The 23480-nt window shown below is 47.1% G+C and overlaps 3 protein-coding genes across 4 annotated transcripts; all 3 read right to left on the bottom strand.

Annotated features, from left to right (window-relative positions):
• Positions 1-2647: 2647 nt before the first annotated feature.
• On the bottom strand, positions 2648-4279 carry LOC100838516. Its single transcript, XM_003558549.3, has one exon. It carries the CDS (start codon positions 4179-4181, stop codon positions 2874-2876), a length of 1308 nt encoding a protein of 435 aa, XP_003558597.1. The 5' UTR covers positions 4182-4279; the 3' UTR covers positions 2648-2873.
• Positions 4280-13324: 9045 nt separating this feature from the next.
• Positions 13325-19181, bottom strand: LOC100831380 (succinate dehydrogenase [ubiquinone] flavoprotein subunit, mitochondrial). The gene is made up of 16 exons (XM_003558525.4): positions 18919-19181; positions 18285-18437; positions 17090-17177; positions 16821-16967; positions 16587-16727; positions 15936-16021; positions 15670-15762; positions 15514-15577; positions 15225-15368; positions 14946-15133; positions 14674-14848; positions 14414-14584; positions 14190-14259; positions 13984-14104; positions 13858-13895; positions 13325-13748 (listed from the first exon to the last, which is right to left on the bottom strand). The coding sequence occupies exons 1-16, from the start codon at positions 18988-18990 to the stop codon at positions 13646-13648; spliced, it is 1854 nt and encodes a 617-aa protein (XP_003558573.1). The 5' UTR covers positions 18991-19181; the 3' UTR covers positions 13325-13645.
• Positions 19182-20852: 1671 nt separating this feature from the next.
• LOC100835054 (proline-rich receptor-like protein kinase PERK4) lies at positions 20853-23468 on the bottom strand. Of its 2 annotated transcripts, XM_010230784.3 has the most exons (4): positions 22734-23460; positions 22140-22625; positions 21949-22035; positions 20853-21855 (listed from the first exon to the last, which is right to left on the bottom strand). In XM_010230784.3, exons 1-4 carry the CDS (start codon positions 23161-23163, stop codon positions 21245-21247), a joined length of 1614 nt encoding a protein of 537 aa, XP_010229086.1. In that variant the 5' UTR covers positions 23164-23460; the 3' UTR covers positions 20853-21244. The 2 variants fall into 2 exon arrangements, with proteins under 2 accessions (XP_010229086.1, XP_024311447.1); XM_024455679.1 differs by having other exon boundaries at positions 21945-22625; positions 22734-23468.
• Between the last annotated feature and the right edge of the window lie 12 nt (positions 23469-23480).

Below are 23480 nucleotides of genomic sequence, written 5' to 3'. Positions count from 1 at the left end.
CATGGTAGAACACTAATCTATCTATTATTCATAGCAACTACCATCAATCAGGTTGGGAGTACATCTCAATTAGCTATCGAATTATCGGTCGATTAGTGCAAAGCACCACAACAAACAAAAACAACAAGGACTCGCCGGATGGTTGAGCTATGGCCGGCCACCTACTGGATCTCATGCGTGGATGGCGGACGGCGGCCACTTTCTGTATCACGCGTTGGGACTGTGGACAGCGGTCGTCTGGTGGATCTTGCGTGGAGTCGGTATGCTTAACGTGGCCAGGCCCCGAACTGCAGCGAGAGAAGCAGTGATGTCCAGGCGAAGGAAGGAGCAGGAGGTCAGGGGAGAGAAGGGGGCTGCGGCGGCGGGGGTGATGGAGCAGGTTGGGTGGGGCGTCGAGAGGGGATCGAGCAGGTTGGGCGCTAGGGGCGTCCGGGTCGAGAGAATAACGAGCGGTGGCATATTGGCCGTAGTTTTGATGACACGATGTATCGCGACGTCCGTACCATCTCTGTTCATCACCAACTTTAATTTAATATATTGGTATAGATGTCTATATATGCGCAGGTACCTGCCCTACCATAAGCTACTGCTCGATGTGGCGTCTGCTGGCGACGGCGTGGCATACGAGTGGTTACTGGCCGACATGCATGCCAAGGTGCACAATCGACGCCTACGGCAAACCTCTTCTTCCGAGTCGGTCACAGGCCGTATCGCTGGCTGATGCTTGAGCTTGTCGACTCTCCCGGGGAAACGACCGCACCATGTTCGCGGTGGCGGCCTTCGCTGACAGCGCCGGGCGGTGGTACGTCTTCGGGAACAAAGCCCACCTGCGGAGCGACCGAGCTGTCCTTCGAAGGACGACGACTACAAGGGCCTGATGGGCCGCAGCGGCCACGAGGGAACTCAAGCTGGGCCACGAGTCAATTCTCCGAGCCATAGCCCAGTTGGCGAACTACTTGCACGCGGTGATGACGGTCACCCTGTGCGAGGCCAGCCGGTTCAGCGCTATTTCTGCCGCCGTCGCTTCAGGATGGCGCTCTGGACGTTTGCAATGCGACGCGACACTCTACAACAGTTTACGAGCCTATAAACTAACTCTCTCTTCAACAGTTTACGAGCCGAAAATCCAAAGGTTTCTTGAGTTGAGACTATCCCCTACGTCGCCCGGTGCTAGCAGGAATACCCTGACTCTGAACCGCAGCCTTGTACTAGTACTTTCGCTTCCTCCCGTCTCATGTGCAACGTTAGCTCCGGCGAGTTCAACACATTACACATGAGCTGTTAAAGGCTCAGGCTACAAAATTGGATCAAGTCCCTCCTTTTAACACGAAAACTGTATCTCGTTGTTGGTGGTTATGACTATTATCAACTTCAAGAGTCAGGCTAGACTTATCCACCAAAGCTGGGTACAGGGTAAGTATGGTTTGTGTTCAACGTAAGGGTGCAAACGGGATCCCACGAAAGTCCCACTTCTAGTTAATTCTTCAAAATTGAATAGAAGATTTGAAGAATTAACTAGAAGCGGGACTTTCGTGGGATCCCGTTTGCATCCCTAGTTCAACGCACCAGATAGCAGCTATCAGTCTTCACATACATCGGTACGAATCCATCTGAGTTTCGTTCCAGACAGTATTTTTTGCATGCAAACAGACAATTCAATATCAAGCAGGGATCATTCTCCATTAGTTAATGCAGATAAGACCATCCCTATAGAATATTGCCTTGTCAAGACTCGCATAATTGACCACAACATTTGATATCATTTGCAGGTGATTAACCTGAGCCAGCCAGAGCTAACTGTCAACCTCCACAATGCTCTTGCAATACAAAGGCGCCCCAGATGTCAGCAAAATGAACGGTGTACGTTCTTACACATAAATAAATTAGATTACCCTAACATGTCTAGTCATTCTTATCGTGCAAATATACCTGTCGACAAGGCACGCTTAATTGTTTACCTCAAAAAGGAAATTATCGATAGTTATTGAATGAATGGCGTGCTCTAAGTTCATAACATTTAGAATGCACATATTTCTAACTTCAACCATCTCCAGACTCTAGTTATTTACTGAATGGCGTGCTTTCAGTCCATAACATTTAGAATGCACATGTATGTAACTCAAACCATCTCTAGTACATGAACACTCAAGAATGATGAACTAGTGCACCTGAGAGCTGCAAACTTATTGAACTTCACAGATTGGACACAGAAAGGTCACAACTGTGCATGTATGAGCTGATCTTTTCACCCTAATTTCTAAACACAGCACGTACTTGACAGTTCATCACACTAACTGCATATGAGGTAAAATGTCAAAACGGGGTAATTCTTTTGTGCAACATTAGCATGAGAACATAAATTACTTTCGTAATAGAAATGCATTGAATTAGAGCAATACATGTTGCAACAAAATCAAGCAAAAGAATAAACATTTAACAACACAATCTACCAGACCATAATAACAGTTCGAAACTGAGAACATAATCAGATTGGAAGAATAAGTTGAGCTTACCTTTTCTTGCCTCTACAGTGGACCAGCCAAATTCGAGGGATAGGATTGCACATGCCCATCAACTGAGCTAGCACAAACTATTCTCTCGGTACAAATGCGCTAGCCGGAGAATATAATGGAGTGATCACAGGATATATGAGGTAAACAGATTTTATTTAACTGACAACTGGCCCAAATTCATACATAGTGAAGTATGCAATCCATTATTTTACCGCACAAACAGATGGATTGCCAGCAGAGCAAACACTGGCAGCAGAACAGCAAACAGTCAAGAACATTAAGAGGTGACTCCACTTCCTTTTACAAGTATTGGCAAAGGAACATGACAGCTTACAGGTAAAAACAGCTTCTCCAAGCAAATTACTCCGTAAGTGGTTTCATTGCTTGGAGCAGAGAGGCCAAATTGATCTCATGCATGCAAACCTGTGTAACATAGGCCGTTTCCATCCATTGGTACACGACGAGGGCCTCCTTAGTTGCAAGGTTGAGCCGGACGAGCCCAAGTCTACCCACATTCAAGAGCACAGTGCCACTCCTCTGTCCGAACCCCTCGAACTGGACCGAGTTGTGCACACCCCAATCCTGCTTGTCTATCAGAACTCGCCTGCTCCACCTCGACGGAAAGTTCGGCTTCTCCTCTGTGGCTGCTGACAGAGTCCACATCGATATCACTTGAGTCTCCGAGACGACCACTATCAGTCTTCCGTCCGGCCAAGCGGCTAGGATGAGCCCTCGATGGCTCATGGAGGCCGTCATTCTGCTCGTGCAGCCCCGCGGCAGATCCATAATTGTCGCCTGCGCCGTGTCAACATTCAGAGCGACGATGTACGGCTCTGTGGTTGACCGCCCCGGCGGCAGCGGATCCGGTTGGCATAGCCAATGCACGGTGCGTCCGATTACCAGGGGTTGGGAGTCGTGAAACGGCCTGGATGGTCGCTGGATCTGTGCTGCGCGGACGGGGCCCCATCTGCCGGTCCGTGACGAGTAAATCTGCGTCCTTAGGCGTTCGTCCGAGACGAGCAGCTCGAAGGAGCGGCCAAGGTCGTCGACGGCGAGCAAGGCGTGCTTGCGGTAGTCCCGGATGGAGACGGACGGGAGGATGGAGCTGTGGCCGGTGATGCTGTTGCAGACGCGCAGATCGCTCCCTGGTGGACCATCCTCGACGCACTGGCCGAAGATGGGGCGCGGGCGGAGGCGGCGGAGGACGACGAGGCCGTCGCGCGCCGCCACGGGCTCGAAGGTTAGGCTCTCGTCGAAGCGGATGACGGCGGGGTCGTCCGACGGCAGGGGCTGGAGGATCCGCGCGGGGGGTCGGTAGGGGTCGCCGACCTCGATCTTGTAGGAGACGCCTCGGAGGAGCGAGGGGACGAATCCGCCGTCAGGGGCGGCGCGTTGGGCCAGGAGGCGGCGGAATCCATGGTCGAGGATGGACCGGCGGATGGGCTTGGAGAGGGCGGCGCAACGGACGACGGTCACGACATCGGAGCGCGCGGCGATCTCGAGCAGGAGATCTATCGGGAGGGGCGCGTCGCCGTCGTCGACTGCGCCCGGTGGTGCGGGGACGGCGGGGACGGCGGGGCGCGGTGGTGGCGGAGGAGGAGGGGCTCCGTGGGAGCAGCCGGGCACGGAACCTGGCGGAGGGGTTGCGGCGGCTCCGTGGCCGCCCATGGGTGCGGGTCTGGGCGAGGAGGGACGGGGTTTGCGCAGTGAATCCCTTGACCTGCGAAAGGGGATCTTTTGGGAGTGAGTGGCGGCGGCAGGCTAGGGGAACAAGTTATCTTCCTAGGACAAGGTTCGTTAAGAATTGCCCGGTAGTGTGACGTGTGGCTTTGATGGGCTGGTGCCGGGCCGGGCTAGTTCACCGTGTCCACCGGGCTAGTTTTTTCTTTGTGAGACACGTCTAACCAAATTTGCACCGTGCAGTAAAAAAAGAAGTTGTGAAAGCACCGAGTAAAACAAACTGTGAAAGCACGACGGACACAGGGAGACTAAATTGATGGAGCTCCCCCGATGAACCGTCGGAAGATTTTTTTTTTTCCTTCCTTTTTTAGTTTATTTTATTTTCAATATTTTGACTTTTGATTTTTTGCTTTTGACTTTTCTAATATTTACTTTTTGATTTTTTTACTTTAAATTTTTAACTTTCATTTTAAACTTTTAACTGTTTGCGAAATTAAAAAAACTCACCGGTGGCATCAAAGCGGTGAGCGGGGTGCAAGGGCGGCAGCTGCGATCTCCCAGTGGATCCATATGGCGACGAGCTTCCAGCGATGGATCCACACAACACTGAGCTCCCTGTAGCGGATCCACACAATAGCGAGCTCATGACAGTGCGGATCCAAGCCAATCTGGGCCATAAGGAGGCCCCGCATTCGGATTGCGGGGGAGGGCTGTCGTGGCGCGAGGAGAGAGAGTCGCAGCGGCGGAGGCGTGCGCCGGCAAGCAGCACGGGGGGGCCGCCGGATCTGGCCATACGGGGACGACTCGGGCCAAATCCAGGCCATAGGGAGGCCCGGCGGTGGCGAGCTCCCGGCGAATCCACACGGCGACGAGCTTCCAACGGTGGATCCACACAGCAGTGAGCTCTGTGCAAAAGATCCGCACAACAACAAGCTCTCGACGGTGCGAATCCAGGCCGATCTAGGCCATAGGGAGGCCCCGCGTGCGGATTGTGGTGGATGAATCTGATGGCGAGAGGAGAGGTAGCCGCGACGGTGGCGTGATCCAGCGAGCGACACGACGGGGCCGTCGGATCTAGCCATAGGGGGGAGGCTTGGGCCAGATCTAGGCCATAGGGAGGCCCGGTGGCATGGGATCTGGCCTCCGCAGGAGGTCGTGGGGGAGGACGGCGGCGGTCTGAGGAGGAAGGGGCACGACGAGAGGATATGGAAAGGCCCATGGAGAGAGAGGAGGGGGTAGGTGGGGGCGTTGGGGTGGAAATGAGAGAGAAAGAGGGGTAGATGCAAGGTAGAGACTGAGGGCGGGTGGGGCCAGGAAGACGACCACGAAAGAGGTTTGTCGATGGACATGATGCAGATGCTACGCAACCTACACTACTCCAGTTTGCAAAAAAAAAAAGGCTAGCTACTTTGTGTTTTTGCGAGAAGGTTTGGATGCGATCTGACATGCATCAACGCATCCATCTCTAAATTTATTCTAGCAACAACTTAATTATGGATTGAGCATAACCAAGTTTACTTCAGTTTCGATAAATTGCAACTGAATTAGACATGCATCATAGTAGAATCAATTATGGGAGTATTTCTTTACTCCACAAGAGTAAGGATGCTGATGTGACAAATAAGTATACGCCAATTTGTTTGGTGTGTGTTTTACTGAAAATGGTCATCAAGGCGATGACAATGGGATTAGCACTTGTAATGCCCAAACTCATAGAAGCTTGAGAAAATACATTTATCAAAGGCAGAAATATAATGGATGGCATTGTTTCTATGCATGAAGTTTTACATGAGACAAGGGTAAAGAAGCAGCAGGGGTGCTCAAATTGGACTTTTAGAATGCATAGTCAATTGGGAGTTCTTGTTTAAATGTTTGGAGACCGGAGGTTTCTCAGCCAAGTGGTGTAGATGGTTTAAAGATGGGGTGGTGGGAGGAACTTTGAGTGCAAAGTAAATAACAAAAGTGGCCCATATTTTGGTAGTTCCAAAGGAGTTAGCCAAGGGGATCCCTTGTCTCCTTTTTTATTCATTCTGGCTACTGATTGTTTGGCTACCATGTTCAAGGAAGGACAATCAAACAATATGTTTGTGGGATTGGCCTATCATTTGAGAGAAGCAGGATTTGCTCTTCTTTAATATACAGATGACTCAATTGTATTGTTTGAAGAAAGCATTTAGCGGATAAGGAATGTCAATTTACTATCATACTTGTTTGAACGAATGTCAGGCTTAAATCAACTTCCTGGAAAGTGAAGCGCTAATGATTCAGCAAGATAGTGATGAGTTGAAATTCTACTCTGACATGTTCAATTGTCAAATGGGGCAGTGGCCTTTAAAGTACTTGGGAGTTGTCAAAGGATCTAAGTCTCATTAATTGTTGCTTATCAAATGCTCTGATTTATCATATGTCAATATACATGTTACCTCTAACCGTGATTGAAAGTCTGGATAAGCCTATAAGGAAATTATTCTAGCAGGGGTCAACAAAAAAGAAAATATCATATGGTGAAATGGAAGATTATTTGTAGGCCTAAAAGGAAAGGTGGTATGGGTGTTAATTTCTTTGGATATCTACATATATGTTTGCTTTGTAAGTAGTGCTGGAAATTAGAGAATGAAGAGGGGATTTGGCAACATATTGTTAAAGTATGGGGCAGCTGGGTGTATTAGGCACATTAACCCTAGATGCTCCTATTCCTCTCTTAGTCTCTTTGGTAAACAATGATGAAAACCATGGACATTTACTTCCAAGCTAGGAAAATGATTGGTACGAATGGGTTAAGCACCGATTTCGAGGAGGATTGGTGGGTTGGTCAAGGTCCATTAGGTGATAAGTTTCCTGAATTATATGTTGTGTGCATTGGACAGGTAATTTATGTGAGAGAGTTACACATACGGCTGCAGTTTAGGAGAAGGCTGGATGTTGATCTTTTTTTAAAGATCCAACAACTGCTGGCTTTTCATTGATTAGCCGTTAGAAACATATATACAGGGGATTTTGATCTTCAGGGGCAGCATCGTTGGTTATGTGACATGTTGATGTCTTGGGCTGCAAATTTAGAAAGGGATGTGCCTAGGTGGCACTGGAATAAATGTGGCAATTTTTCTATCAAGAATATTGTTGGTTGTAGCCTGCCGTGTGTGTGTCTGTTTTCCTGGCCCATGTAGCTGCCTTGGCCCAAGAGGCCCATGTAACTTAGTATATATCTGTTGGCTCCTTTCTGGGAACCCTCACTAATAGAGAGAGAGTTCCACCTCTCTCAGCCGTCACTTACCTTCATGGTATTAGAGCATAGGTTGCTGCTAGTGGAAATGGAAGAGGTGGATATCTGACAGGAGGGGAAGGCTTGCTCACCCCTCAGGGCGGAAGTAGAGGTGGTGGAGAAGTAGATCTTGGTGCAGGAGTAGGTCTGGGCGGAAGTAGAGGTGGTGGAGAAGTAGATCTGGGTGCAGGAGAAGGTCTGGAAGAATGAGAGATCAGGGAGTACTAAAGATGTTGGAGAAGCTGGCAGAGCTTCTCTCTGTCAAGGCAGAGAGCACATCGGCTGCAGGTGCACTCGTGCCACAGGCTGAAGTGGTCCAGAAGATAGAGCTGATGCCTAATGACATCAAGCTAGAGGGGGTCAAGAACTACTTGACTTGGTCCAGAAGAGCTCTATTGATCTTGAGGACCAAGGGGCTGGAAGGCTATGTCAAGGGTGGAGTCAGTGAACCAGAGGACAAGACAGGCTCAGAATGGAAGAAGTGGAGCATCGTTGACTCCACTGTGGCGGCGTGGTTGCTGAACTCATTGACTCCATCAATTGCTGCAGCAGTGGAGACCTTCTCAAGTGCATCAGAGGTATGGAAAACCTTAGAAACAATGTATTCTAGGAAAGGAAATGTGATGCTTATGGCACAAACTGAAGATAGAATAAATGAGTTGAAGCAGGGGGATAAGTCAGTGATGTAGTATGTGGCAGAAATACGTCACTTGTGGGCTGATTTGGATCACTATGATCCCCTAGAGTTGTCACATTCAGAGTGTGTTGCTATTGCTAAGAAATGGATAGAGCGAAGGAGAGTAATGAAGTTTCTGAAGGGGCTCAATTCTGAATTTGAAGGAAGGCGTGCTGGATTGTTCCACCAACCAGCACTCCCATCCTTGGAGGAGGCAGTTGCAGCGATGGCCCAGGAGGAGGTAAGGTTGAAGTTAAAGAAGGATGGAGAAGCAACTCCATCACGTTCAACCTTCATTGCAGCAAAACGTAAGGAGACGAGGGAGTGTTATAATTGTGGACAGATAGGCCACCTAAGTCACTATTGTCCAGAACCACGCAGAGAAATGCGTGGAAGGGGGAGAGGCCGTAGCAGAGGTGGATCCTATAGAGGCAGAGGCAGGGGCTATTCTGGTGGCTCCGTCCATGTTGGTGATTCTAAAGCAAATCTTGCAGCTCCAGAAGAAGGAACATCAAGTGATTCTCAAGGGGAGTTAAAGAGGAAAAACCAGGAGGACAACAGCTTTGGGAACTTCGCTCACTTTGCCTACACCGATGAAGGTAATGTTGCAAATGCATCCATATCCACACACAAATCATGCCCAGATTGGGTACTTGATTCTGGAGCATCCAAACATGTCACGGGTAACTCAAAGGAATTTGAATCATACATTCAGCATCCACCTACACACAATGAAACAATTCAAACCGTAGATGGCACCTCTCAACCTATAAAGGGACTTGGAAATGTTCAGTGCATTCCTGTCATTAAGTTATCATCGGTTTTACATGTTCCAGCCTTCCCTGTAAATTTGGTGTCTTTGAGTGCTTTGATTGGTCAACTAGATTGTCGAATAATTCTTGATAAGAAGATGTGTTTGATTCAGGAGAAGGAAGCTTGGGACAGGAACCAGGCGTAAAGGATTGTGGTATATGGACCGTGAGATGCCCAGCACTACCACAAGTTTAGTACTAGTTGCAATACTAGGTGAAAAGGAAACAATGGCAATGATCCATCACTGCCGGATGGGGCATATGGCTTTTGATAAGATGTATAAGGTGTTTCCTGATGTAATGTGTGGGGTGGACAAGAGTAAACTCAAGTGTGATGCATGTGAGTACGCAAAACACACGAGAACTTCCTATGTGAGTAAGGGGCTTAGAAGTATATCTCCGTTTATGTTGATTCATTTAGATGTGTGGACATGTCCTGTTGTCTCTGTCAGTGGTATGAAATATTTTGCGACATTCATTGACCGCCACACTTGTATGACATGGATATATCTCCTGCGGCATAAGGATGAGGTGTTTAAATGTTTTCAAGATTTTTATGCCTTTGTGAAAAACCAATTTAGCGTGCAGGTACAAATGATAAGGACTGATAATGGTATTGAATATGTGAACCATCAATTCAGTGGCTTCTTGTCATCTCAAGGTATACAACATCAGACCCCTTGTCCTGATACCCCCCCGCAGAATGGAGTTGCAGAAAGGAAGAATCGACACATTCTAGAAGTGGCCCGGTCACTCATGTACACCATGAATGTTCCCAAGTTTTTATGGAGTGAAGCTGTAATGACTGCAACATACCTGATCAACCGTATGCCTTCAAAGGTGATTGGCATGAAGTCTCCTTGTGAGATGCTACTAGGGGAAAACAAATTCCTGGTTCCCCCAAAGTTATTTGGATGCACTTGTTTTGTTAGAGATCATAGACCATCAGTTGGAAAACTGGATCCAAGAGCACTTAAATGTATCTTCATTGGTTACCCCGCAGGACAAAGAGGTTACAAATGTTGGAGTCCCACTGAACGGCGAATATTTGTAAGCATGGATGTTACCTTCCGAGAGGCTGAGCCTTTTTATGGGGAGAAGACAGATCTCAGTGCATTATTTGAAGATCTTGACCCTCCCAAGTGCATAGAGGATTGTCAAGAGGGGGAGAATACATCCAATGCTAGGGAAGAAGAACAACAAAGAACACCAATAGTGGGATCCATACCGGTTGATGTTGAGAAAATTGAATTACCAAATGCCCAGAGATGGCCAAGACCGAATCAAGAGAATAACCTTCAAGTGTACACAAGAAGGAAAAGGTCTATGGAAGAACAGGTGCAGGGGGAGCAAGGAGAAGGAAATCAACTTCAGGGGGAGCAGCATGAACAAAATCAAGAGCCTGAGATCTCATTTGGAGGAGGCCAAACTTCAGATGACACAAGTACCAGCATGGACTTGCCGATTGCCCTGAGGAAAGAAACACGGGGAGCATGAAGAGAACCACCAGACAGGTACGGGTTTAAGCATGAGATAAGTAACTATGTTTCATATGAAGCGTTGTCTTCATCATATAAAGCTTTTGTTGCATCACTTCAAATTGTTGCAATACCAAAAAACTGGAAAGAAGCAAAACAAGACCCAAGATGGAGGGAAGCCATGATGGAGGAATTAGAGGCTCTAAGGAAGAATAAAACCTAGGAGCTAGCTTATCTTCCAAAGGGAAAGAAGGCAGTTAGTTGTAAGTGGATCTATACGGTAAAGCAGAATCCTGAAGGGAAAATTGAAAGATACAAGGCTAGACTAGTGGCCAGAGGGTATAGTCAAACTTATGGCATTGATTATGACGAGACGTTTGCACCGGTGGCAAAAATGAATACTGTGAGGATTCTAATATCTTGTGCTGCTAATTTTGGTTGGCCACTACGTCAACTTGATGTTAAGAATGCCTTCCTACATGGTGACTTACAAGAGAAGGTGTACATGGAGATCCCACCTGGTTTTTCTGTATCCAAGGCTGCAGGAAAGGTATGTAGGCTGAAGAAATCACTCTACGGTTTAAAGCAATCACCGAGGGCCTGGTTCGACAGGTTTAGAAAGGTTGTATGCAACATGGGGTATGGACAATGTAATGGTGATCACATAGTGTTTTATGAGCACTCTGAACAATATATCACTGTCCTTGCTATCTATGTTGATGATATCATAATTACAGGAGATAATGAGCAGGAGATAGCAAGATTAAAGAAATGTCTAGGTGAGGCATTTGAAGTTAAAGATCTTGGTCAGCTAAAATACTTTCTTGGTATATAAGTTGCCAGGTCAAAGAAGAGAATTGCTTTGTCTCAGAGAAAGTATACTTTAGATCTTCTAAGTGACATGGGAATGCTTGGATGTCGGACAGCTCCAACTCCAATTGAGCAAAATCATAAATTGGCTGCTCAGCTAGGTGAACCTGTTGACCGAGAAAGATATCAACAGCTGGTTGGTCGACTTCTATATATGTGCCATACAAGGCCGGACATTACATATGATGTAAGTGTTGTCAGCAGGTATATGCATGATCCTAGGAGTGGACATCTTGATGTTGTTTATCGAATCTTGAGATACCTCAAGGGCAGTCCAGGGAAGGGGTTGTGGTTTAAGACTAACGGTCACCTGAATGTGGATGGTTACAGTGACGCAGACTGGGCTAGCTGCTTGGATGATAGACGGTCAACCTCAGGTTTTTGTGTGTATGTAGGGGGAAATTTGGTATCCTGAAGAAGCAATAAGCAGCCTGTGGTGTCTAAATCAACAGCTGAGGCTGAATATAGGGCCATGTCTCAAGGTTTAAGTGAGATATTGTGGATAAGAGGCCTCCTACTTGAGTTAAAGGTACTGAGACAATGACCTCTGAATTTGTGGTGCGACAACAAGTCTGCCATTTGCATTGCAAATAATCCTGTTCAGCATGATAGGACCAAACATGTAGAGATAGACAGATTCTTCATCAAGGAAAAGTTGGATGCTGGTATTATCCAGATTAATCATGTTAGCTCAGGACAACAAGTTGCAGATTGTCTAACAAAAGGGTTGGGAACTAGAGAGTGCAATAGACATATATCATCCCTCTTGAGGGGGAGTGTTGGCTGTAGCCTGGTGGGTGTGTGTGTGTGTGTGTGTGTGTGTGTGTGTGTGTGTGTGTGTGTGTGTGTGTGTGTGTTGGCTGTGTGTGTCTGTTTTCCTGGCCCATGTAGCTGCCTTGGCCCAAGAGGCCCACGTAATTTAGTATATATCTGCTGGCTCCTTTTTGGGAACCCTAACTATTAGAGAGAGAGTTTCACCCCTCTCAGCCGTCACTTACCTTCAAATATGTATACACATTTCTAACTGGGGCTGGATAGACCGTTTAAACATTCGTGGAAGGCTCGTATTCTTTTGAAAATTGAAATTTGGCTATGGCTTATTTGGAATGATGCCATTGCTACCAAAGACAGTATGGAGAGGAGGCATTGGGAAGGAGACTTTAGTTTTAGATTGTGTTAGCATGATGAATCTATTGGTCTCATGTTCTTTGGTTGTGTGGATGCCGGCTATGTTTGGAGTGTAATTAGTTTATTGATTGGAGCCAATATGAGACTAATTAGTTTATTGATTGGAGCCAATATGAGACCAAACTATTTCTCACAGTATTTTCGTTGGTTTCCAGACGGTTGTCGGTTTGGTTGCATTGTGTTGGGCAATATGGAAACAGACGGTTGTCGGTTTGGCTGCATTGTGTTGGGCAATATGGAAATGCAGTAATAAGGCGTGCTTTGAAAGAAAAAAACTGATCAAGAACCATATGGAACTAATTTGCCAAACGTGTGCTTTTTTGAACTACTAGGCAGGGTTCCAAAAGCCTGATGACAAGGAGGTGATAAACGCTGGTGCAAAAGCTAGCAGGCCAAGGCGTTGGAGTTTCCCAATGGAAAGTGAAGGGCGGTGAGCTGGCCTCGGATCGAAGTACCGGATGGCGAGGAGGGATGATTCATCAAGGGAGGTTGACACGCCATGGGAGCTGGGATAGTTTAGAGGTGGCATTATGGATCTGCTGGGCTCTGGCTTAGTTCAAGCATTCCGTTCTCAGAGAACATTTTTACTTTCTGTTGAACCATCTTTAATTTCTGCATTTTCTCAATCCTGTTATATGTTTGCTTTTTAATGGAGTGCTGTCGTATGCTTTGCGGCCGGGTGGGAAAAAAATCGAAATGCAGCTCTGATACAAATACCTATAAACCTGAGAACATGCGATTTACAAACAGCAACAGAAAAGTACTCCGTACCATGGAGTGTTTTATTTGATTCCACGGGGAAGGTACAGTAATCTAAGCTGACCAGAATCCACAATGAACTAGGATAGACAAAACAACCACTGCATTTGCAGCTCATGCAAAAGCTTATTTACAGTGTCAAAATAAAATGAAACACAAAAGAACATCAAAATTTGCTATCTGTGTTTTATTTCCACCAAAGGGCAATACAGGACCAAACTATAATATCAGAAGCTTGCAATAAGTTTACATGAGACAGGGAAAACATATCAGCAATTGGCGACTAAATACAATTCTGATGCTTTAAGAGAACGGGAAGTCCCTGATTTATTGGAACTCAAAAGGAAATGCCGAGCTGTGATCTATACCCTTCTCAAACAACCGAAGCATTGACAGGCATATCCAGATTAGTAAACACGTGCTTTTGGTGGAAAAGTTTCGATTTCATCATCCAAGGTATTCATGTGAACTGGCCGGTATTCTAGTCTAACCTTTTCATCCTCCCAGTACCTACAAGAAACATATTGTCAGATTCTCAATAATTGTCAAATTCTCGATATATGAAATGATGCGATCATTCAACAATAATTCAGCGGAACTAATAAAAGAAAAGACTAACCCTAACGAGTGCTTCATCCACTTCTCGTCATCTCTTGTCTGTGATGACAAAGGGGAAGGTAATGTTAGAAAATAGAACCATGTGGTGTGAAAGCAAGAGAGCACAAATAATAGGAAAGCAACAAACCGTGAAATCTTCGCGAGCATGGGCTCCTCTGCTTTCTTTACGAGCCTCAGCTGAATACATGGTTATGCATGCATTTATTAGCAGATTTTCTAGTTCTATGGTCTCTATCAAGTCCGAGTTCCTGCAGAAAGAGAATGATGCCCAATTTGTGAGAAATGGAGAAAATAAATGAAGAAAACACACCATTTCATTAAAAAAGAGAATACCATATGAGACTTCTGTCACTGATCTTGACATCATGGAAACTTTCCTGTGCTTTAGTAATCAGCTCGCAACCTAATAAGTTCACAGACCAGTGAAAAATCAACGTTATACAAGCTCACATTTCATGTACTGGAGTTTACTGTATGAATGTCATATGCTTGCTTCCTACTGCCAGATAATCTGAGATAAACTTAAGATGATGAATTTATGAACAGAGCATGCATACCTTCCGCAAGAGTTTCCTGTGTACGGAAAACAGCGGCATTATTTTGCATAACACGTTGCATGTTGAGGCGGATCTTCGAAGTAGGCAGTGATCCATTGGAATTTCTCAGCTTATCCAGCCATGCGATGGTCTTCTGACCCGCGTCTTTTTCAAGAGGTTTCTGCTTCTCTCCTATAATTATGGTGCAACAGGGAAATAGAATAAGCTAAGAAGAATAAAACAACTAATAAAGTATACTAGTCAACAAGACATGAACTTGCCTGGCTTGGAAATCTCAGCAACCCTATTTGCACAAGCCCTCCCAAAGACAACGATATCAAGAAGGGAATTTGCACCGAGGCGGTTTGCACCATGGACAGATGCACATGCTGCTTCCCCAGCAGCCAACAGACCAGGAATGACTGAATCTGGGTTATCACCCTTGATATGCACCACCTAATATGCAAAACCAGCAGGACATTTTGTTTCAACATAGGCATATAATAATAATACAGCCCCATAATGACACTTGTCCTGCATACTAGAAGCATACCTCCCCATGATAATTTGTAGGGATCCCACCCATATTATAATGCACAGTAGGCAAAACAGGAATAGGCTCTTTGGTGACATCAACACCAGCAAAAATAGCTGCAGTTTCAGATATACCAGGAAGCCTTTCCTTTAGAACTTCTGGAGGAAGATGATTAAGGTGCAGGTAGATATGGTCCTTCAATGGCCCTGAGGTAAAAGATACAGCAAGAACCATGAGAAGAACTACAAAAACAGATTACCACCTCAAGCATAAAAAGAAGAGAGTGTACACACATACCTACACCGCGCCCTTCTCTTATTTCCATTGTCATAGATCTCGAAACAACATCTCGAGATGCAAGATCTTTTGCAGTAGGAGCATAACGTTCCATGAACCTTTCACCTTCACTGTTCCTGAGAATACCACCTTCACCACGGGAACCTGGAAAACAACATGATGGCTTGGTAATTTCAGAAAAAATCGTACCTGCCTGATATTTCAATACCAACTGAAGAAATGCACCATGCACAACTAAATTAATAAACATGTAATTTCTGTAGGAAAAACAAGTTGTGGTATATAAAACCTTCAGTTATGAGGCATCCAGCACCGTAAATGCCTGTAGGATGGAACTGCACAAACTCAAGATCCTGCAAAATCAAAAGATAAATTTAACCATATAAATTTAACCATGACATATCAGTTGTAGCTAAATCAATCAGATTTAGTTCAGAAAACTGACCTGAAGGGGTAACCCAGCACGTGCAACCATAGCATTGCCATCTCCAGTACATGTGTGAGCTGAAGTCGCTGAGAAGTAGGCTCTCCCATAACCCTGTTGAGGTCAAAACAAAGACATGGTTATATGCTTACAGTAGATTGAAAACAAGCAGTTCAACTAAAGATAGGCGGTTATATGCTTACAGTAGATTGAAAACAAGCAGTTCAACTAAAGATAGGCAGTAAGCTGAAAACAAACAATACAAGTTAAGACACAAAGATTCTTACTCCTGTTGCTATAATAGTATTTGTTGACCGGAAACGATGAAGGGTACCGTCCTCCATGTTTAGTGCAATTACCCCCTGGCAGGTGCCTGCAAAATGAGTGTGCATTAATCAGCTCGATCATACACATGCAGTCAGGAAGTACTTATGACTAATGGCAGAAATCATACACATGCAGTTAGTAAGTATTTACTACTAATGACAGAAAGAAGCAGGGAGAAAACAAAGATGTTGTCAACGAGATGACAACCCTAACTATAGCCACTGAAAGAGCCCATTAGTCAATTGTTTGCAACAACAGTTAACATTATAACAAGCTCAGATCTCACACAAAAAAAGCTTAGCAGCACCAAAAGAGGTAATGCATTATGGACTGTAGAAAAATATCTAGAGCAACTGAACAAGCGTGCCAGTGAAAAAACAAGGAAAGAAAATCTCAAACAAATATCAACGGCAAGTTTAACAGAAAACAAAGTATGGCACTAACGGCAGCAATTCAAGACTGTTCTCCTTGACCATGTTCATATCAGATTACCAACACATGGAAGTTAGCAACAATCTACGCTACGTAGTACAGCAATGCATTATTCAAGACCAGATTCGAGCCATATCTTGGTTTAGTACTACTACTAGAACAAACAAATAAATAAGTACCTTCATTGTCCATGATAAGGTCCAATGCAAAATATTCAACAAAAAACTGAGTATTGTGCTTCATCGCTTGACCATAAAGCGTGTGCAGCATAGCATGCCCTGTTCTATCAGCAGCACACGCACACCTGTAGGCCTGGCCACCTGAAGATTAATTAGAAATAGAAATTGAAATATCAGAAAAGATGTGACAGCTGCAGGTTTGCAACCTAAAATTGATGTTCGAAGGCAATTTACCTTTTCCAAAATCTAAGCTTTGGCCACCAAAAGCACGTTGATAAATTTTCCCATCTTCAGTCCTGGAAAATGGTAGTCCATAGTTCTCAAGCTCTATAACAGCTTTTGGTGCTTCTCTACACATATACTGGATAGAATCTTGGTCACCTAGAGAGGAATAAGAATAAGATGTCAAAGTCTCAAAGGAGTCAAAGGAAAAATATGCTAATCTCTCTAGACAATGTCATGCATTGCTTAAAAGTTAAAACAGTCCCTTCATGTAAACTTACCAAGCCAATCACTTCCTTTGACTGTATCATACATATGCCACCTCCAGTCATCTTCAGTCATGTTTCCAAGAGCAGCGTTTATTCCTCCCTGCATTCGTGAGTGTTATTGGTAAACAACGAAAACCACAGCATCCTCCAACAGAAAGCCATGCACAACACAACATACAAATCATCATGAATTATAGGGAAGTCAGTAAGCAAAAACATGGTTCCCAATTGAAAATATATTTCCAAACTAATCAACAGCGGCAGTAGTACAATTGTAGACACTTCAGTATCGAACCAAGTTCAGAATTTAATAGGTCACAACAATACATCATAAATTTGTACCAAACCTCGAAACTACTTTGCATCCAGGGGTCTATTCTTTTAAATGGATTCCGGTTCAAAACACCTAAAGTAGACTTTCTTGTGTTAGAAGTTCTGACTGTAAAACTTGATACCTCCATGCAAGTAGCACAATTGCTGATGCAACTTATAGTTTAAGCTCAACCTACCTCCATTGAGCATGCCACAACAAGTGAAACAAGTCAACTGCATTGTACATACAGTATTTCATAGTATAAATGGAACTTTTAATGAGATAGCGAATACTTTATATTGCTACTGCGTGCCATTGAAATATCCCATCACAATTAACATGTCCTGGAAGTAGAGTAACATTTCCAGCAAAAGAAAAGCCCCACAAAAAGATAGATGTTTCTCTAAATTTATTTATCCTGTAATGCATAACATCTAACAGTGCAGTAACATCGTACTGCAACATCATATCATTCGCCCAAAATACACGTTGCTTATACCATAAAAATGACTAGGGATGCAAATAGGATCCCATTTATATCCCACTTCTACGCCAATCTCCAAATTCACAAGTCAAAGGTAAGCAAAAAAAATTGAACTAGCAAGTCATTTAAACTTACAAGTCAAATTTAAGCAAAACAATTGTGGGATAACTGGACCCCAATCCCGACTATACCAACAAGCATGCACAACATGCCATCTCTGCATTCTGTTTTTTGAAATTATTCGCATGAACAAATCAGGTGGCAGCATCGGCAAATTTGACTGAAGCTCCACAAAAGCTAAGCAGGCAATATGATTTAAAACACTTCTAACATGCGGCTTGGAAATACACACGAATAGACCAGCTGATCTGATCGAGACACCTATAAAAGAAAAGCAGACAATCAAGTACCTGCGCTGCCACGGTATGCGACCGCGTGGGGAACAGCTTGGTGATGCAGGCAGTGTTGAACCCATGCTCTGATAGCCCAATCGCGGCCCTGAGCCCAGCGCCTCCAGCTCCAACCACAACAGCGTCATACGTATGATCCACCACCGTGTAGGACTGCAATTAAAGACACAAAACTCAGTCGCTCAAGAATCAAGTACCATATGCTCCAAACCACACGCCTATCCCAATCAGAACGAGCAGTGTTACATTATTATTTTTATTTTTATTTTGAGGAACGGGCAGGAGCACTGCCTTCTCATTAAGAAGATAGCAATAAATATTTACATAGAGTTAAAATCACAAGCTCATAACAGCAAAATTGCAAAATCAACAGAAGCAACCGGCCGTCTTGTATCTGATCTGCGGTTGCGTGATGCGATTCAAGCCACAACCCCACGTTGGAATCTACAGTAGTGGTCGAACTAAACGATACCATCACAGAAATTGTTCCCAAATATTGTATCCATTTTTTATAATTAAGCACATATCACCATCACCGCATCACGACCACGGATCAGAACATTACATCACCGAGAAAAGGTAAGCCGAGCCTAGATGCGACGAATCGAGGGAGGGGGGGGAGGCGGTGAGATACCGAGCTAGAGGAGAAGCGCCTGGCGGCGGCCTTGGCTTCCCTGAGGCCCCGCGACACGCAGCTGCGCCACATCTCGCGGATCGAGGCGGCGGCCCCTCGCGCGCGCTCTTAGGTTTTGGTCTCCCGGCTGTGCGGGGGCGAGGAGGGTGAGCACGGGAGGGCAGAAAGCGGGGGAGGCGGCTCCGGTGGGCGGCGAGGCGTGGGATGGTGAGGTGGGCCCTTTCTTCCTGTGCGTTTTTAGGGGTAGCAGACTAGCAGGCGAGCGGACGGGTTTGGCCTCGCGGCTGCCCCCCTTTTAACGATCGTGCCACTGCTCTGTGCTGGGCAGGGCTGTTCGTTCAGGACTTTTCCTCTGTTGATTGCGGTAGTTAGTTCATCTACGTAGTCAGTATAGAACGAAGCCGTGGAATTATGTTCGATCTGTACTCGTGACTACTCTTGGTGGAAAGTTACTCCCTCTGTGCAGGACGGAGGGAGTAGCATAATCGCTTTTGAGTTTTGAGAACTCTCGTTTTAGTGCTAAGGAGGGTGAAACTGACAAAAATCAAAACAAGTGTGTGAGGAACCTAGTAGTTTAATTCAAGGAATCACTGGAATTACGCAAGGTGGGGGATTAGAAGAGGAAGATGAACAGTAGCAAGCTAGCCTAAGCCATTGACATGCCTTCGGCCGAAGCCGCCGCCCATCCGTTCCAAGCCGAGTCCGGTAGAGCAGTTCCTTGGGTATTTGTATCTACCCTCCCGTGCCTTACATGTGGGGCCCTGCCTAAGGAAGCTGGCCCATGGGTTCATGTAGACAGAGACGTTGACAAAGTGTCATTCTCGTTTTCTCATCGAAGATTCGACCGATAAATTTGCAAAAAAAGGTATGTACATATCATGTATAGGGATTGTTGTCGTGCTGTTAAATTCATCTCTAGCATACAAAAAGAGAAGAGAAGATATCAATGAATACGTAGAAAGGTCACGTCTGTATATCGTAACGAGAAGTCACATTTGTATAATTTGTGATGGGATTGTTTCACCCACTTTGTGATGCATTCTAATATTTTGATAATTTTCGTTGTCAATCATGCATTGAATTGTATTTTCGAGGCCAGAAAACACTCGGTGGATCGAGGCATGTATTATGTACTTGCTACAAGTGATAGGTTGAATCTACTTAAGATTCATCATGTTGCATGAGAGTTTATAGAATTATGATTTCAACTCTATCAATTCGATCTGGGTGTTTATTTTCTCGCATTTTCTTTGCCAAGCATGCTACATTGCAGTGGCGGAGCCAGCAGATTCATAGAGCCTGGGCAAAGTAAAGGTCCTTCTTCTAAGCTAGAGTTTGCCCATAAAAATCTGCTAACTTTGTCACCATGCTTCCTTTGTTTCTAAAAGGAGTTTAACCGGGGAGCTTGGGCATTTGCCCGGGGTGGCAGGGCGGTGCTGACGCCCCTACTACATTGTGTTACTCCAAAATTCTAATACATTATTTATATTAACAATGGGTCGTTATGCCCATATGACCTGAACCTAATTTAATTTTAGTTTACCATTATCTTGCAAATACATGGTTATATTTTGACTTTGAAATAATCTAGGAATCAAAAAATGGGGAGGAGGAGGAGGACGAGATCTTCGGAGCCTTAGGAGACACGGAGGAAAAGATAGCAAAGTTGGGGAAAAGGGAGAATTGAGAACAGCTTTGATAGCAATAGTTGTTGAGAGGTTTGAGAAGTTAATCGAGACTGAATGTGCAATGAGCTGTCGACACGCTTAAAGGGAGGCTTGATTAGGGCACCCATGTCTCGTCCCGTGCCATTGTGACGACGATGCGTCTAAAAAGATGAGGAGAAGGAAGTCGAATGGGAAAAGAGAGAAGTATGGTGATGGAAGAAAAGGAGGAAGAATACGAGGATTGGAGTTGGATTAGGGATCACGCCATAACAAAATATGTTGTATCGATAGGTCACGGCTTAACTAGTTTTGTCCGTTTAAATCGGATCCAGTGAAACTTTACACTGTAGCATGTATTTGGTCCACTTTGTATTTACCCCTTCCTGTATCCAAACATGGCATGGTCAGCACGCCACAAGTATACACGTACACGACGTGTCGGCTCCATCCACCACAGAACTACAGAAGGATAGCACACCACCCAGCCGTACGACGCCAACACCCGCCCTGGCAAACAAAATTCGGTCAGAGCGGCTGCCGACGGCCCCGTGCTGCGGCACCTTCCTTCCCCACCGGGCTCATCTCGTCGAGCCACGGTGCTCTGGGCTCATCATCGCCATGGCCATCTGCCTGATCCAGCCAATGCCTACGCTTACGAGTTATGACCCTGTAGCAGCCGGAGCCTCCTTCCTGTACCCGGACGACTCCGCGGCCGCGTCGAACACCCCGCTCCGCCCGGGCCGCACCCCCTCATTCAAGTCCTCCAGCGACATGTCCCCCTCGAGCGCCCTCACGACCTGTCCCATCTTGGGCCGCTTCTTCGCCGACTGCCTTACACAGGCCGCGGCGCACGCCACCACGCGCGCCATCTCCGCCGGCTCATAGCCGCCCTCCAGCCTCGGGTCGGACACGCCGCCGTAGTCGCCGCTCGCCAGCGCGCGCGCCATGGCCGGCCTCGCCCAGTCCACGAGCCCGTCGTCCTCCTCCAGCAACGGGCGGCGGGCGTCGACGGGCCGCCGCCCCGTGACGAGCTCCAGCAGCGTGACCCCGTAGGAGAACACGTCCGACTTCTCCGTCAGCTTCCCGCTCGACGCGTACTCCGGCGCCAGGTACCCGAACGTGCCCATCACCCGTGTCGACACGTGCGTCTCGCTGTCGCTGTCGCCGGATGTCAGCTTGGCCAGCCCGAAGTCCGCCACCATGGCCTCGAAGTTGTCGTCCAGGAGGATGTTGGCCGACTTGATGTCCCGGTGGATGATCCGTGGATGGCCTTCATGATCATGCACAAAACCTCGCTGATGTTAGTAATTCATGGAGTTTTCTGCGACTAGCTGTGTACTATGTGCTGCTGATGCTCACGTACAGTCTTCGTGCAGGTAGGCGAGCCCCTTGGCCGCCCCGAGCGCGATCCGCAGCCTCGTCGCCCATGCCATCGCCGGCAGCCCTTTACCTGACGAAAAAACGATTGATTTCTTGCGGTGAAAGAACAGTTAATGTCGTGCGTGCCAATGAAATCCTGAAAGGTGTGCTTGCATGGCCATATGAGGCACTGACCGTGGAGGTGGAACTCGAGGGTCTTGTTGGGGACGAACTCGTAGACGAGCATCCGTCTGTCGCCGGCGACGCAGTGGCCGACGAGAGACACGAGGTGGCGGTGGTGCACCCGGCCGATGATGTCCACCTCGGCACGGAACTCGCGCTCCCCCTGCCCGCTCCCGGACTTGAGCTGCTTCACGGCCACCGCCCTGCCGCAGGGGAGCACCCCCTTGTGCACGTGCCCGAACCCGCCCTGCCCGAGCAAGTTCGCCGCCGAGAAGTCGCCCGTCGCCAACGCGAGCTCCTCGTAGGTGAACGTGCCCTTGCCCTTGCCCAGCCCAGGCATTGGCTGCCCGTGCGTGCCGGAGCTCGTGTCGGGTGGCGGCACGTGCCAGCTTGAGCAACCCGGCGAGCCGAGCCCGGGCGCGCTCATCGACGGCGCCCCCGCGTTGGCGTCACTCTGCCATTGCGGCTGCGGCTCGCTGGTGTAGTACGAGCTGTTACCTGCTTGTTGCCATGGCATTTGCTTTACATTGTCGGTTAATTACACGAAAATCACGAGCAAGCAAGATGAGCAGAGTAGACAATGGAGATGGCAATGGTGTGTGTGACCTTTGTACGCGGAGGAATCTGCGTAGAGATGCATGGGATTTTGAGGCTTGCGGCGGCGCCTCCTGGGCGCCGTCCTCCTGGAGCAGCAGACGCAGGCGGTGACGAGGAGGGCGAGGAGCGCGGCCGCCCCGGCGACGGCGAAGATGATCTCGGCCGTGGTGTTTGAGCCGACACGGCGCGTGGAAGCCTGCGACGACGACGGCCTGCTCGAGCCTCGGGAGGACTCGGATGGCGGAGAGGGGTTCCCGGCCGGTAACGACGGAGCGCCATGGGAGCTGCTGTTGGACGGCGCCGGTGGAGGCGAGGGGCCGTCGGAGTTGGTCGGCGCCGGAGAAGACGAATTGGCGGTTGGCGGCGACGGTGGAGGCGACAAGTCCGGTGACGGCGGCGGAGCGGCTGACGGGGGAGGCGCCGAGGAATTGGATGACATGACTGGCGAACACAATCAGGAAGGATTCAAAGTCGATTCAACCAAGGTCGTGCTGCGCTTCCGTTCTCCAGGCGGGCAGGAAGATGTTAATCCATTCGTCCTCCCGCCATCTCACTGGCTGCGAAAGATCCCCTGTTTTTTTTTTCTGTTACGCGGGCGCGCGGAGCTTTGGGAGTTGGTTGCTGCTCCCGATCTTTGCGGGTGGTGGGTGTTCTTCGCCTCATCATCATCTGCAGGAAGGTGTGGTGACATGTGGTGTGGGGGCTGCGCTCTGCGGGATGCCACCGTGGACTCTCGAGGCCAAGGGGCCACTCGCA

This window comes from Brachypodium distachyon, chromosome 1 (genome assembly GCF_000005505.3).
Source record: "Brachypodium distachyon strain Bd21 chromosome 1, Brachypodium_distachyon_v3.0, whole genome shotgun sequence".
Classification (NCBI taxonomy): Eukaryota; Viridiplantae; Streptophyta; class Magnoliopsida; order Poales; family Poaceae; genus Brachypodium; species Brachypodium distachyon.
Note: the sequence above shows the minus strand (reverse complement) of the source record. Positions and strands in the feature narration are given on the sequence as shown.

Bases quoted from the DNA above. Each gene is read 5' to 3' on its own strand.
- LOC100838516 (XM_003558549.3), bottom strand. From the start codon at position 4,181: ATGGGCGGCCACGGAGCCGCCGCAACCCCTCCGCCAGGTTCCGTGCCC.
- LOC100831380 (XM_003558525.4), bottom strand. From the start codon at position 18,990: ATGTGGCGCAGCTGCGTGTCGCGGGGCCTCAGGGAAGCCAAGGCCGCC. The intron at 16,022-16,586 runs GTACTTATTTAT...CTCATTTTGCAG, and splicing joins CCTTATCATGGACAATGAAG to GCACCTGCCAGGGGGTAATT. The intron at 14,849-14,945 runs GTATGCTTCTAG...TTTGCATATTAG, and splicing joins CTACAAATTATCATGGGGAG to GTGGTGCATATCAAGGGTGA.
- LOC100835054 (XM_024455679.1), bottom strand. From the start codon at position 23,163: ATGTCATCCAATTCCTCGGCGCCTCCCCCGTCAGCCGCTCCGCCGCCG. The intron at 22,626-22,733 runs GTCACACACACC...GGCAACAAGCAG, and splicing joins AGATTCCTCCGCGTACAAAG to GTAACAGCTCGTACTACACC. The intron at 21,856-21,944 runs GTGAGCATCAGC...ATGATCATGAAG, and splicing joins TACCTGCACGAAGACTGTAC to GCCATCCACGGATCATCCAC.